The sequence below is a fragment of the Fusarium subglutinans genome (genome assembly GCF_013396075.1).
Source record: "Fusarium subglutinans strain NRRL 66333 chromosome Unknown NRRL66333_c0000209, whole genome shotgun sequence".
Classification (NCBI taxonomy): domain Eukaryota; kingdom Fungi; phylum Ascomycota; class Sordariomycetes; order Hypocreales; family Nectriaceae; genus Fusarium; species Fusarium subglutinans.
The window spans coordinates 29,046-42,935 of NW_023502272.1; the positions used below are offsets into that span (position 1 = coordinate 29,046).

General features: G+C 49.4%; 5 protein-coding genes across 5 annotated transcripts; 3 read left to right on the plus strand and 2 right to left on the minus strand.

Annotated features, from left to right (window-relative positions):
- Window positions 1-2,981: 2,981 nt before the first annotated feature.
- Window positions 2,982-3,447, plus strand: FSUBG_11218 (structure-specific recognition 1; the record flags this gene model as incomplete). Its single annotated transcript, XM_036675877.1, has 3 exons — window positions 2,982-3,042; window positions 3,148-3,365; window positions 3,418-3,447. The coding sequence occupies 3 exons, from the start codon at window positions 2,982-2,984 to the stop codon at window positions 3,445-3,447; spliced, it is 309 nt and encodes a 102-aa protein (XP_036533293.1).
- Window positions 3,448-5,868: 2,421 nt separating this feature from the next.
- FSUBG_11219 (uncharacterized protein) lies at window positions 5,869-7,794 on the plus strand (the record flags this gene model as incomplete). Its single annotated transcript, XM_036675878.1, has 10 exons — window positions 5,869-6,320; window positions 6,378-6,454; window positions 6,500-6,573; window positions 6,628-6,698; window positions 6,751-6,825; window positions 6,873-7,099; window positions 7,152-7,263; window positions 7,318-7,445; window positions 7,506-7,667; window positions 7,718-7,794. 10 exons carry the CDS (start codon window positions 5,869-5,871, stop codon window positions 7,792-7,794), a joined length of 1,455 nt encoding a protein of 484 aa, XP_036533294.1.
- A 498-nt stretch (window positions 7,795-8,292) lies between these two features.
- On the minus strand, window positions 8,293-10,252 carry FSUBG_11220 (phosphoglucomutase; the record flags this gene model as incomplete). Its single annotated transcript, XM_036675880.1, has 5 exons — window positions 8,293-8,585; window positions 8,635-9,648; window positions 9,701-9,904; window positions 9,956-10,053; window positions 10,200-10,252. The coding sequence occupies 5 exons, from the start codon at window positions 10,250-10,252 to the stop codon at window positions 8,293-8,295; spliced, it is 1,662 nt and encodes a 553-aa protein (XP_036533295.1).
- Window positions 10,253-10,907: 655 nt separating this feature from the next.
- On the minus strand, window positions 10,908-11,601 carry FSUBG_11221 (REX2 3'-5' exonuclease; the record flags this gene model as incomplete). The annotated part of the gene is made up of 2 exons (XM_036675881.1): window positions 10,908-11,471; window positions 11,521-11,601. The coding sequence occupies 2 exons, from the start codon at window positions 11,599-11,601 to the stop codon at window positions 10,908-10,910; spliced, it is 645 nt and encodes a 214-aa protein (XP_036533296.1).
- A 537-nt stretch (window positions 11,602-12,138) lies between these two features.
- On the plus strand, window positions 12,139-13,837 carry FSUBG_11222 (oxidoreductase; the record flags this gene model as incomplete). Its single annotated transcript, XM_036675882.1, has 2 exons — window positions 12,139-12,793; window positions 12,879-13,837. The coding sequence occupies 2 exons, from the start codon at window positions 12,139-12,141 to the stop codon at window positions 13,835-13,837; spliced, it is 1,614 nt and encodes a 537-aa protein (XP_036533297.1).
- Between the last annotated feature and the right edge of the window lie 53 nt (window positions 13,838-13,890).

A 13,890-nucleotide genomic window follows, 5' to 3' on the forward strand; every position in this document is an offset into this window, starting at 1 on the left:
AATCTATTGAGTAGTATGAACCTCTGTAGCCTCGAACGTGGCAACTTATAGTCCGGGCTATGTGACCTGAAGATCAAGGGGCACTACCCAGTACCTACTAAGTAGGGACCTGTGTTGGCAGTCAACTTTAGCTGCGCTGAGCGTGATATACTCGCGGTGGTTGGGAGCGAGGACAGTCGGAATATAATCTCCTTGCCTTGGAGGGTAACAAGCAGAGGAACAATGGAAGGGATGGATGGATGTAAGGATGCATAGAATCACAGCCCTGACAGGGTGCTCATCTACAAGTACCTATCTAAGAAAATTTCGTATGACAATACATGATCATTATATGGGGCTAACTTAAAGTACCGCACCCTGCGGTGAGTTACAAGTTGCTCCAACTTTCAATGGGAGTGGTCTAGAACTGACGAAGGACGTCCCCGCCATTGAACAAAGAGTTGCATGGTAACGTACATACGAGAAGTGAAATATCGAAGTTGAGGCAGTCTGCAGTATCAATGCTATGTGCAAAAAAGGTAACCATGGGGAACCAAGTTGTTTCGCGTGCTGTATCAACATGGTTTATCCCTTCTGGCTATCGGCAGAGTCGCGCAAGTGATACAATTGTCTCAAGGTAGTGCCAAACCAAGTGCGATGTACACATGGATGATGCATTGCTGTACGGTATGTGTGAGGCAGTAGTCTTGGGACAGGGGTAAAGGACAGTGAAGTCGAACATAGCCCGAGATTTGTCTTTCGGATAGATGACAATAGCGATCCCTCCCAAGGTCGGATGATGCACGAACTGGGAATAATAGAGACAAACCCGGAAACGGGCCATTACATTCGGTTGGCCCGTCTGGTGCTGTAACAGTGTACTCAGTCAATCCTCATGAGGCGCCAACTGGAACCATTTCCCACCATTACGGCTCTGTCTCCAATAGCATGCAATGCTAGAGTGCAACATCAATACTCCTTTTTGTAGACGTATGTGTGAGTTTGGCTCCGCTAGAGCAGCGCCGAACTTTGAGTTAGCAATTCATTTTACAATGTATGAACCAACCTCCCGCCTTAGATATCGTTCTATTGTACAATGATTGGAGAGCGCCACTTTTCTGGCGACAATCAAACAATGACATGCTGCAAGTAGTACGGTTTTGGCTGTAGGTTGAACACTCCCCTCTTAGTCTCCCTCAAGTTCTCAAGGAGGCTCAAGCTCAACTAATCTATCAACAGCCAAGCCAAGTTATACTCAACCTCTAACACTAGGACGAAAGCAAAAGGGGAGGAAGGACCGTGGCGTATTAGTGAGGAAGTAACAACACGCAATGGCGAGATGAACATGTTTGTAGTTTTTGTTTCTCATGCTCGTACAAAGTGCTTGATATTCACTACGCCGAGCAAAGATATGTAACCTACTAAGTGCAATTGCACTTGGCAACAACCACCGAAGCACAGAAGAAGGCCCCAACAGGAGGAGGGTGTAAGTAGCGTTGTGCCGAGCAAGACTCCAAGTCCGATTGATGAGTGTGATGAAGCATAGCGGCCTCACAAGGAGGTGGAGGTGGAGGTGGACGGCATGGACGGAGACTACTGAGAGAAAGCCGAAAGGAAGAACGACTCGGCGGGGTGGAGGATCACGACACAGACACAGGGGAAGGCACCTAGGCAAAGTTACAGTAGGTATCACCCAGGAGAACGTGAACCCGCTGGATTGAGCCTGTTGACTGGGCAGGCACAGAGCAGAGGCAAAGTGTTCATTGGGTGTGGTTATTTTAGGAGTGATCAGAGTAAGAGGTAAGGTAAGAGGTACCGTAATCAAAGGCAGAGGGGCTTGCGAATGTCTCCTAAAGCAACAAGTATACTGTGCGGATTAGTATAGTCGTCTTGCGGTACAAGACCTTTGTACTGTACCTCGGCGCGGCGAGCTGCGTATGGCTTGTACCCGTACAGTACCAGACAATGACCGCCTGCTTACACGTTGGTGAGTGGTCAGAGGCAGGTGTTTCTGGGGAGCTTAGATGAGGGGGCGAGGACGGAGTCCTGGTCATTTCACCCCAGTAGCAGGCCCAGAGGCAGAAAATGGCCCAAGGCAGGTGCGGTACAGGTACAGACTACAGTCTGCTGCGACAGTACTAGTGCAGCGCGCGGGCGGGCAAGCTCCCAAGCACCACAGAGAGCAATGGGCACCGCACCCAATTTTTTTTGCCCTTCCTTCCCAGGGAAGGGGGGCACCAAGAGCTCACCCAGGCCAGCCCACTGCATAACAGTCCAAGTGTGGTAGCTGGGCAGGTCGCGTTCACTCCCCACGCACAATCACTCCCCCATAGTAAAAAGGCTGCCTTGGCCCTCCCCATACATTCTCTCTCCCTCTCTTTTCTCCCATACAATTCTCCCACCCAAAATCGCCTCTGCACTCAATACGCTTCTGTACATCTTCGTGGTGAGTACTGTCCCATCCTCTCTATCATTCACCACAATATCGCCATAAATTTGATTTTTTTAATGTCTTTCACTTTCTGGCGTTGCGCCTGCCTTGCGGCAAAGTTTTGATTAGACTTCGTTATCGATTCTTGTTGAAACGTTGCTCCAGACTGGGCTGCATCGCGTCTATTGCGCATCATCTTCACCTTGAAACTTTGTCGCGCGACAGCTTTACAAGATAGCTAACGGAAGCGCATCACAGACTACGTCAACACCACAAATTACTTTCCCCCAAGTCCACCTCCCAGGTACGCGCAAACCCTCCAGAAGCCTTTTTCCCTTGAACGACGCGAATTTTGACGCGTTGGGAGGCGCAATTGCGTTTGCGCCTCGCCACCTTATCCATCACCATCTCTCATACCAAGCTCAGCTCCAAGCTTCATGGAGCTACCCCTCATTATCACTGACCTCGCGCTCAATACGGCGAAGTGTCCATTACCTCCCTTTTATTGTTTCTGTCGCACGCAAGATTCATAGAGTCACCAACTTACACCCGTTTACAGAAATCAATCAAAATGCCCAAGGCTGCTGCTGGTAAGCGCGGTAAGGCCGAGAAGACCAAGCGCGGCAAGAAGGGTAAGTCTTCACTCATCCATCCATGGGCTTTTCAATGTCCACATGCTTTGCCATGCACTGCGTGCCCTATCGCGTTCCGCGCTGAACATAGCTGACCGGCTTTAGACCCCAACGCCCCCAAGCGTGGCCTCTCCGCCTACATGTTCTTCGCCAACGAGCAGCGTGAGAACGTCCGCGAGGAGAACCCTGGTATCTCTTTCGGCCAAGTCGGCAAGCTCCTCGGTGAGCGATGGAAGGCTCTTAACGAGAAGCAACGTGCTCCTTATGAGGCCAAGGCTGCCGCTGACAAGAAGCGATACGAGGATGAGAAGCAGGCCTACAACGTGAGTGAATTATAGAACAACACTAGCAGCAGCACACTAACAATGTCTGAAGGCCGACCAGGAGGAGGAAGAGTCTTCCTAGAAGGGAGATTATGAAGTCAAACCCAAGCGTCGCTCGGCAAAGAAATCTGAATCGGACTAGTCCAAGCACTTCGCGCCGCATTGCAGGTCATTCTGCTCGAGTGGACCTTCTTCTTTGTATTTCGGTCTCGGCGGTGTTGTATGATGGCACAGGAAGAGTGCCTTGTTTTTTTACTAAGGATTCCAAGGGTTAAGGTCGTTCCACATGCTATTATGATCTAGATTGCGGCCCATCGGGTTGCGACCTCCCAATGAGAACCTGATCACGAACTTTGGACGGTCCATGGGATGAGGAAACGAGATGCCTGTACAAGTAAGGGAGCTTCGGCATAAATAATCGAAATTATAAAACATCACAATATCTGCCACAATCGTGTTCTATGTTTGAAAAATTCGGGAAAAAGCCTATACTGTGCCTGAGACGATTGCGACGCCACGCGCCGAGGGGATTAAGATGAGGACAGCGTCAAGAATTGAAGCTATTCGGGGCTGTTGGAGGTTGAACTTCGACGTTATGGTTGGTGTTTAACCTAATCCATACTGGCGAAGTGTATACATCAGGAGATGTTCGGGTGAAAGTTTGGTATAAATCATTACACTTTGCAGCCGCAAGACGGGTAATACTTGGAGTTTAAGAACATAACCATTCAATGTTAATTGTCCAATTATGATCTATAGTGTGTGAGCAGTCTTATCGTGGACCAGTGTCGGAAGTGGCTTGTGTTGTGTGGCTTGTGTTGTGTGGCTGCCTCCCTTAGGTAGGTGGTAGTGAGGCGGCGAGGCCACATTCAAGAAGCTCACTTACTGGAGGTGACAGGTTGATACCCAACCTAATAAGGTACCTGCCTGCCCTAAGCCTGCCATGGAACTCTGGAATTGGACCGAGAGAGGGCTCGCCCAACCATCCAGAATGCCTCACCTTCCTTCCACCCACCAACTCTGTTTGTACTCAGCATCATTCATCAGAGGGACCACGTTGTCGTCATTACAGAAAATGACCACTCGCATCGTGCAGCTCAGTCAGGCCATGGCGTGTAAGTTGCAATGCTTAGGAGGTACTCAACCTCAAAGGCGAGAGGAACAGATGTACCCCATGGGGGCTTTTGTTCATCTACGCCCGTATGTACAATGAGTTCGCGAGTCGCGGAATGAAAACGTGCAACATCGTGCAAACCATCGCGAGAATGTTTTATTTTCCTGAGCCCGCCGAGCCTCATCGCCGGGATCCCCCACGGCCGTTGAAGTGGAGTACCTGGCAATGTTGGATGAGCACGAGGCCATGCTAGGCCAGACCAGGTCGAAAAGGGACCTGCAACCCCAGCACAACCACCGTTTCAAGCGCTTCGAAGGCACTTCCTCATTTTCTACATCCCCAGCATCATCAGATTTCTCCACACAAGAGTCCACATCCCACGGACGCACGTCAAGAGTCGCCGTCGTAGCAACACGTCGCACCTGAACTGTCAGTGGATGGTTCAGTTCAGTTGACCTCAGTTGCTCTGGCTCTCCTTCTCTGGGAATGGTCATCTTGACTCGGCTGGTCAATGGTGCGAGTGCCCACCCAATCCTAATCTAGCTCAATTGCTGCCCCGAATCTCCTCATGCATTGGTCTGGCGTCATGCTGAAGCACGCTTGCTATCGTGGCAGCGCCTGAGAAGTTGGCTCAGGCCGGAGTGCGAGTGTCGAGCTGCCATACACACACCCAATGCCTCGCTGGTCAACGCATTGGTTTCCTCTCGTTGGTGTATCTGTCTCGATGAAACCCAAGTCGATTGATATGCCGCTGCAAAGTTTGGAGAATGCGGGCGGCATCTGACCATCAGGTGGTCAAAGGCCCCGGACGTTGTGGCCTTAGCTGAGTCGAGAGCAGAACTACAACCTCAAGAGCCTCCCCGTCATTACGTGCATCGACCTGATGGGCTCACTCAAGGCTCAGTGTGAGAACCGTGCACCAACCACGTCAGGGAAGGCATTATGTATGGTTAGACTGGTGCGGGTGCACCTCTTCATGGTGTTGAACGAGTTGCGCGGATCGGATCACACGTTATTGACGGCCTGCAGATCCGCCGTCCCCTCCCCCTTCTATTATTAACCAGATACCTTCTCTCAATTCTTGAATCTATTCTTGATTTCTCGTCTAGTCCCCTCTACCATAATTGATCCCGACGTCGGTTATCTACATCATCTATCAAGTTATCAAGCCATTCTTAAGAATCCCGATTGATACCCCGCCATTTATTCACCTCCTCCTAGCCTCTCACCGCATGCAGTAGCCTCGATCGTCTAATTCTATCATTGCAGCGACTGTCAAGGGTATCACGCGGATAGAGACGACTTGGAAAGGATATCAAATCAACAGTGGCCCACCTCGTTATGTGATGAAATAGACACCCTCTTCTGATACGCCTTTTGCCTCTCGTAATGGAGATGGTTCTAGGTGGCCAACTTGAGCTACACCTGCTCCAAGGTTGTTGCTTGGAGGCAGAAAGGGCAGACCGTGTTGCAGTCCAACTCTTGGGCCTTCGCAATGCCTTGGGCGAGGGCACCCATTGGTCGAACACCCATACCCATTTGTTGATGACGATGGAGGAGGTCAGCATCTCGGGCCAACTGCTCCGTGAACTGGCCGAGTACTCCAAAGTTCATTTCTCTCGGGTTCCGGTCGTGCTCGACTATCTCGAAATCCTTCTCCCTTGCCTATCAAGATCCCTACGAGATATCACGACCTATTACGAAGACAGAACTCTCACTAAGGAGAACCGTTGGCGGAAGATGTACCACTCGATGACCCAAGAAGCCGGGGGCCTTTCACTACCACAGCGCTTTGTTCTTTACAATCGTTTTCTGTCCCTGTTACGGGAATTGCTATTGAGGTTAGTTGCCAATACTCAATGAACACCCGCATGAGCCCATAACTCACCATTACTAAGATCACCGAATTTTGACTTCAACACTATGGAATGCACTCGATTACAGTTGATGCAACTGAGGGAAGCCCGGGGCATTCGTAAGTAGGAGCCTGGCCTTGCAAAGCCAATACTAACATAAAAAGCTCCTCCCCCTATTCGTCTTAGTTCAACAATTCGTCCCGATTCTGTGCTAGATGATGATTCGGGCATCACGAATGTCAGTACACATTACTAAAAGATAAAGTATAATCACTTCTAACTATGACCATAGAATATTCATTGGGCTGAGAAAATCTTCTCTTTACCTCTCCCCTCCCGGACTCCCCTTAAGCATCAGCAGTCGTAAGTCTAGGACAAAAACGATCAATCACTTCACTCCTAACAAGATAATCAGGTCCAAGGCATATGGCCCACATGCTCCTTGGAGTCAATTTCGCATGCCAAGTGATGCAAGAATCCTTTTCATTCGGTAGGTCCGGTATCAATAATACACGAACGTTCTACTTACGATGCAAGTTCTTTCAATGAGCGCCAGATAACCCTGATAGTATATGAGAGTGGTAGGGACAGATGCCCATATTTCCTCTTGCGAACGTTCCACATGGGAACTTCATGGTTTTCGCTTCATGGCGCACACGAACTATGTGTCGAACGCAATGGGAGCAGTCTTCAGTTCTGGCGATGGAGTTTCAGTGAACTCTGCCCCAAGATGTGGGCCAATCTTTGCTTCATGACGTGGGAAGGTATGTTGCTACTAGCAAATACAAATGGCAAATTTAGTTACTAACGTTGTAGAATTGGTGCTCGTGTACTGCTGCTTTTTGTCGTTCAAGACGCGCAATAGTCTTACAGTACAGGTTGCAAATGAAGACCTCGCTCTTTGGGGTGAACGAAAACTGTTCCAGGCGTAAGTATTGACCCTGATTATCTATCTTCCATACAATCATACTCATAGTAATAGTCGAATCGTGGACGACGGTTTCATGCATTCTCTTATTGTATATGAGGACTATGTGACAAAGGGTATTCGCCTCCATGCTGCAGTCTGGGACGGTGACCTACGCCAATGTCCTGTCTGGACAGCTTTCAGTAAGCCAGCTTCAAGTCAGGAGTTGTCTCATTGGCAGTGGACTAACTATTGTACTCCAGTCACACATCAGTCTGCCTCCCCTAAATGGATGAAGAGAGTCAGCAAGACCAAAGTCCGACTTGCTGACATTCAACTCTACGTCTTTTGTCAGGAATACCGGCAGCAAAACCAACGAGTCAACCGTGCAGGAGCTTTCGAGATCCGATTCGTGAGTGAAGAAGGTTCGTTGTCCTTCCTCGTGATACAACAGCATCTAACGATACATATTCAGCGGCCAAGCGTTTCAAAGAGCTCTTCTCTCCTGCGCTCATCGACGACAGCACCGCTACAGAGTCGACACAGACTTAAGCCACCAAAAATGTTTCCGCTATACGACACAAACTCGGCACCTATAATTTCTCCTGTGAATAGTTGTTCTTCCCCCCTGTTCTATTGCATGTAGCCTTTTACCTTGATTCATGTTTTTTTCTAGCGACGGCGTCCCACGAGAGGAATAACGGTTTGACGATTTACGAATAACGATTTCCCTACTTTTAATAATACAGTTGAAGTTGAGGGCCACAGATTGTACGATACATCACAGCCATTTGAGAGTTCGCAGGCCCTACTCACGTTTTCATATAAGGATGTCAAGAATGTTTTCATGTCGTGGCATTAACTCATGCTACTGTGCCCCTATTCCCCAGCACACACCCACAGTTCTTCAATTGTTTAGTTAGTAGTTTCAAGAACGCTCAGTCCGTCAGCATTGTACGCGATAACAATTTCAGAAACTTAAAAATTATCTTGTGTTTGCATCCACCTCTTGTGTTCCCCAATTTCAATACCCATCATGACGCATCTCGTTTAGGTCTTGACGTCAGGCTCATCACGGCCGACGTGCTCCTTAAACTTGAGAAGCTCTGTGGCAAACTTAACCTCCTCCTTGAGGAAATCTTGAGCGTCCAGTTCGTACTTGGAGGGGTCGTCGGTGTGCTGCTCAATGTACAAGCGAATGGTGGCTCCAGATGAACCAGTACCGGAGAGTCGAACAACAATTCGGCTACCGGAAGAGAAGCCGGCATATAGGCCCTGCTTGGAAGCGACAGAGCCGTCGAGATCGGTGTAAGAGAAGTTGCCAGCCTTTGTAACCTTGCGACCTGGAATAAGTTAGCATAGATTGCCAGCCGAGGCTACGAAGCGACTCACCCTCAATGGTGCTGCCCACAAAGTTGGAGTCGTTGACAAGCTTCTCTAGCTCGCCAACAACCTTGTTGGCACCCTCTGAATCGACATCCTCGTAGTCGTAGCGGGTGAAGAAAGTACGACCGTACTTGCCCCAGAATTCCTTCTGGATCTCCTTGATTGATGGGGTGACGCTGGGGTTTTGGACACCAACACCGGCGATGATGTTGAGCCAAGCGATCACAGCCCACAGACCATCCTTCTCACGAATGTGATCACTACCAGTACCGAAACTCTCCTCACCACAGATGGACAGCTTCTTGGCGTCGAAGAGAGCGCAGAAGAACTTCCAACCTGTGGGCACCTCGTAGCAGTCGAGACCCTGAGCCTTGGCAACGAGATCAACGGCACCACTGGTGGGCATGGAACGAGCGAGACCATTGACGCCGTTCTTCTTGAAATAGGGAATCAGGTTGGCGTGGTGGGCGATGATGGCCAGGGAATCACCAGGAGAAACGAAGGCATTGGCGCCGTAGATCATGTTTCGGTCACCATCACCATCGGAAGCGGCACCAAAGGGAATATTGTTCTTGTCGACAACCTCGACCAGAGAGTGGGCGTATGTGAGGTTAGGATCAGGGTGACCACCGTTGAAGTCGGGGCTGGGGACACAGTTCTGGATGGCGTTGCTCAAACCAAGCTCCTCTTCGAAGATAGCCTTTCCATAAGGACCGGTAACACCGTGGAGGCCATCAAATAGAACTTTGAAGTCGGGGTGCGTAGAAAAGAATTTCTTAATCAGGTCAAAGTCGAAGATGTCCTTGAGCATAGCAACGTAGTCGGTGGTGCTGTCGATAATCTCGACCTCAAGGTCACCATATGTCTGAGTACCAACGGTGGAGATGTCGACATCTGGAATATCAGCAATCTTGTATGAAGTCAGAGTCTTGGAGAACTCGAAGATCTTGTTGGTAACGGATTCGGGAGCGGGGCCACCGTTGGCGAGGTTGTACTTGATACCAAAGTCGTTCTTGGGACCTGTTGGTTGTTAGCTGTCGGTTTGGGAGACTAGAATGAGCAGTGAACTCACCACCAGGGTTGTGGCTAGCAGTCAGGAGGATACCTCCGGTAGCCTTGCGCAGACGGATGACATGACTGGCAGCAGGGGTGGAAAGAATGCCGTTCTGGCCGATGACGAGCTTCTTGACGCCGTAGGCGGCACCAATCTTGGCAATAAGCTGGATAACCTCGGGGTTCCAGTATCGGCCGTCGCCACCGATAACAAGAAAAGAGCCTATCAATTGATCAGATCATGGCTCGTGCTGCAGAGCAGTTGGCTTCATACCCTCAACCCCCTCGGGGATAGAAAGCAGGATGCTGGTGATGAAGGCCTCGCTGTAGTGAGGCTGCTGAAAGACGGTGACCTTTTTGCGAAGACCGGAGCTATCGACACGAGTCAGTTGAGGTTCTATCAAATGATAAAACTGAGGCTCTGGGGCTGAAGTCAAAGAGAAATAAGCAATTCCTCTTCGGCAGCTCCCGGGCAGTGGGGGAACACAACAGGGAGGATCGTCAAGGTCTAGACATACGTTCCGGGCTTCTGGTCCTGGAAGGGCTTAAACTCAACGGTTTGGACGCCCATGATTGCTTGATATCAGTGGTGTATCAATGGACCAAGCTGTAGAGAAGAAAAGATAGATAAGAAGCTATAATTTTGAGGAGAATTGTTGAGGAGGATACAAAGAGGAGAAGGAACCAGAAGACAGCGGTAACTTAGGTAGGCGACTGAGACAAAAAGAGGGGAGCTTGAGGGAGCTCTGTGGTGGGGTTCGATGAGATGATATCACTCAAGCTAATGGAGGGGTCAACCAATTAGCACTGTACGTGCTGGGCACAGCTAGGTGCAGGAACACAGTCTGTTACCGTGCGCTTTGTTTCGTTGGGAGACAACATACTCACGCAAATATGAGATCGGTCCCTATATGATGGACACTCGGAGAACAAAATATGGCTATGGCTTGAAGAGGAGAACAATAGTAAAACCCTAGAATAAGTAATTGGTGCCTCATTAGGTACTCGAATGTGAGACACATAAAATAAATAAAAATTAAAAAAGAAAGAAAGAGTATTTGATCTGTCAGTTATGAACTCAAGTATTGCTCTGATCATGTCATGGAAGTATACATGGCTGAAGAGTTCAATCATGACACCTCGAAAAGTCACATCGGCATGAGGAGCATTGGCCAGTCGATAACCCACCTTTCCCAATGAAACGCTACCTACCTATGATTAGGCCATTATTTTCCTTTGTTAGGTTTGTTCTTGGCAGGCACAACATCAAACGTCGGCCTGAAGATAACCTCCCTATAGTATCTAGCCTCCTCAATGCTCTCCAGAATGTCATCCCTCGCCTTGTGCAGACCCTTCTTATTGGGAACCTTATTCACAATCCTCTTGGCTGCCCAGCGTCTTGCAGCCTCTTTGATGGAACTCACGTCAAGAATTCTGTGATGCAGATGTCTCATGACCCGCTTGTAGGGTTCACGTCGCAGAAACGCCCTATCGCAATGCACGCTGTTACCCGCAAGAAGACCACGTTTGCGCTCAGGGATGAAGCGTGTTATGTACTCATACAGAGCGTCTGCGGCTTGCTCCGGAGTGGTTGTGGATTCGAGAACAGCAGCGGTGAGGCCAGAGTCTGCGTGTGTCTTTGTGCACCATTCGTCCATCTGGTCAAGACGGGACTGAGGGAAATGGATGATGGCGTGGAAGCCCTCCTCATCGAGAATCTCGAGGTTTCCTGTGGTGATTATACAGTAGATCTCGATGATTTCGTCGTTGTCTTGATCCAAGCCAGTCATCTGTTGACGATGTGAGCTGAAGCCCCTTGTACCACACAGCCGTACATACCTCGCAGTCAATCCATACAAGAGGATCATCGCTGGCGCTCTTAGGCTGGTTATCAGCCTGTACTTCTGCTACTGTCGACATTGTTGTGAGTTTTGGTGGTTGCAATGTAACGTTGATGTTTGAAACTGGCTTTTCTCATAAGAGATCAGTACTCGAGTAGTGGGGTGTGATCCATTCAGAACCCGTTAAAACTTACAGTTAGGTAAGTCTAGTAGTTAGTGCATTCCTACAGTTAATCAATGCACTGGAACGTTGCGTGTATTAATGAGTTCTACCTCATTGGCCGCCATGGTCAACTTCAACCACACGATATACGAAAACAATTCCATAAATACACAACCTTCAGCCTCAACTGAAAATAGGTACGTATTGCAGCATCATACCTAGGTAGGTACCTTACTTTTATTTGCGATTATTCAGCAGAGATTCTCTGTACGGCAATAGCTCCCCAATTGTGCTGCCTGCGAGGCATCTGCGAATTATCTCGGAAGTCTGGCTTCTTCATTTAATCCCCCTCTCAAGGCAGATACTTAACTTACCAGCCTTGAACACATATAAACAAATATTTTCGTATTTACACATTTCCACCACTTGATTTCGGATTCTTTATTGCTTAAAATGTCTCAACTGAAGAACGTCTTAACAAAGCTTACCAAAGCTCAAGATGGAGATGCCGAACCACAGCCAGAGACTCTTGTCTCCAAACCCCCTCCCAAGCCTGAGATGTCAGTGACACCACCACGCTTCCTCATCATCGGCGCTGGATCACGAGGGCAGAACTACGCCGCAGCAATCGACAGCGTATCCAATGGTGTTGTCGCCGCTGTTGCTGAACCCTTGAAGTTCAAGCGCGAGTCCCTCGGCCGAGCTCACATCTGGGGTGACGGTTCCCCTGGAGAAGGCCAGTCTTTCCACGACTGGCGAGAATTCTTTGCATATGAGCATGATCGTCGAAGTCGAGCTGCTTCGGGTGAAGAGAATGTACCGGAAGGTGTTGATGGAGTCTTTGTTTGCGTGCTCGACGAGATGCACCGTGAGGTTGTCGTCGGTCTTGCACCACTTGGGCTTCACATTATGTGTGAGAAACCTCTTGCATGTTCCCTTCAAGATTGTATCGACATGTACAAGGCCATGCGTCCCTCCCAATCTACCAAGATCTTCTCAATCGGCCATGTGCTGCGATACAGCCCACACAACATCATGCTTCGCAAGCTTCTCATTGAGGAGCGAGTCATCGGCGAAATTTCAAGCGCTGTACACACAGAGCCCGTAGGTCAGTTAAGATGGCACGCAAAGTCATAGATCCATTCGAAAATGCAAGCTGATGCTTGATATGTAACTGACTAAAATATGAATAGGTTGGTGGCACTTCACGCATTCATATGTCAGGGGGAACTGGCGCAACGAGAATACCACTGCGCCATCCTTGTTGACTAAGAGCTGCCACGATATCGATCTGTTGCTCTGGCTGCTCTGCTCTCCTGAGAAACCAGGGCAGGGAGAGCCACACCTCCCGGAAACGGTCTCATCTGTCGGGAACCTTCATCTCTTCAAGAAAAGCCGTAAGCCCAAGGCTGCAGGATCGGCAACAAACTGCATGAAATGCCCCCTCGGAGACAAAGGTTGCAAATTCTCTGCAAAGAACATTTACCTGGGCCCCAAACTCAAGGGCTTGCAGGCCGGCAACACAAGATGGCCAGTCAGTATCGTCGTCCATGACATTGAAGACTACCCCTCCCACCAGAAGAAGGAAGAGATGTTGATCAAGGCTCTGGAGGAAGACTACAACGACTCTACACCAAAGTCGGGAATCCAAGCCCGTAATTGGTTCGGCCGTTGTGTCTTTGAAGCCGACAACAATGTCTGCGACGATCAGTTCGTCACCATTACCTGGCCCGAGTCCACCAAGCCTTCAAAGACAGCTACTCTGCATATGGTCGCTCAGACAACAAAGATCTGCGAACGTTACTCCAACTTTTACGGCGAACACGGCGAGGTTCACGCCAATTCACGTCGCATCGTTGTTGAGAACTTCAACACAGGCGAAGTGAAGACATATCATCCTCGTGTAGAAGATCTTGGCCATGGTGGTGGAGACTTGGGTCTGACACGCCAGTTTGTCATGGCATGCGATCGCGTCAAGAACCATGGCTGGGAGGCTCCTCGTGCTCAAGACGAGTTTATTGGATGCACTCTTGATGAGGTGCTGCGAAGCCATGCTATGGTCTTTGCAGCTGAGGAGGCGAGACTTGGTCGTAAGGTACTTGACTGGGAAGAATGGTGGAACAAGGCTGTTGGAAAGCAGATGGAAACTTAACAGGCATGCGTAATATGCCAGCTTAGCAGTGGATTTCTGAAGCAAGGGCGACA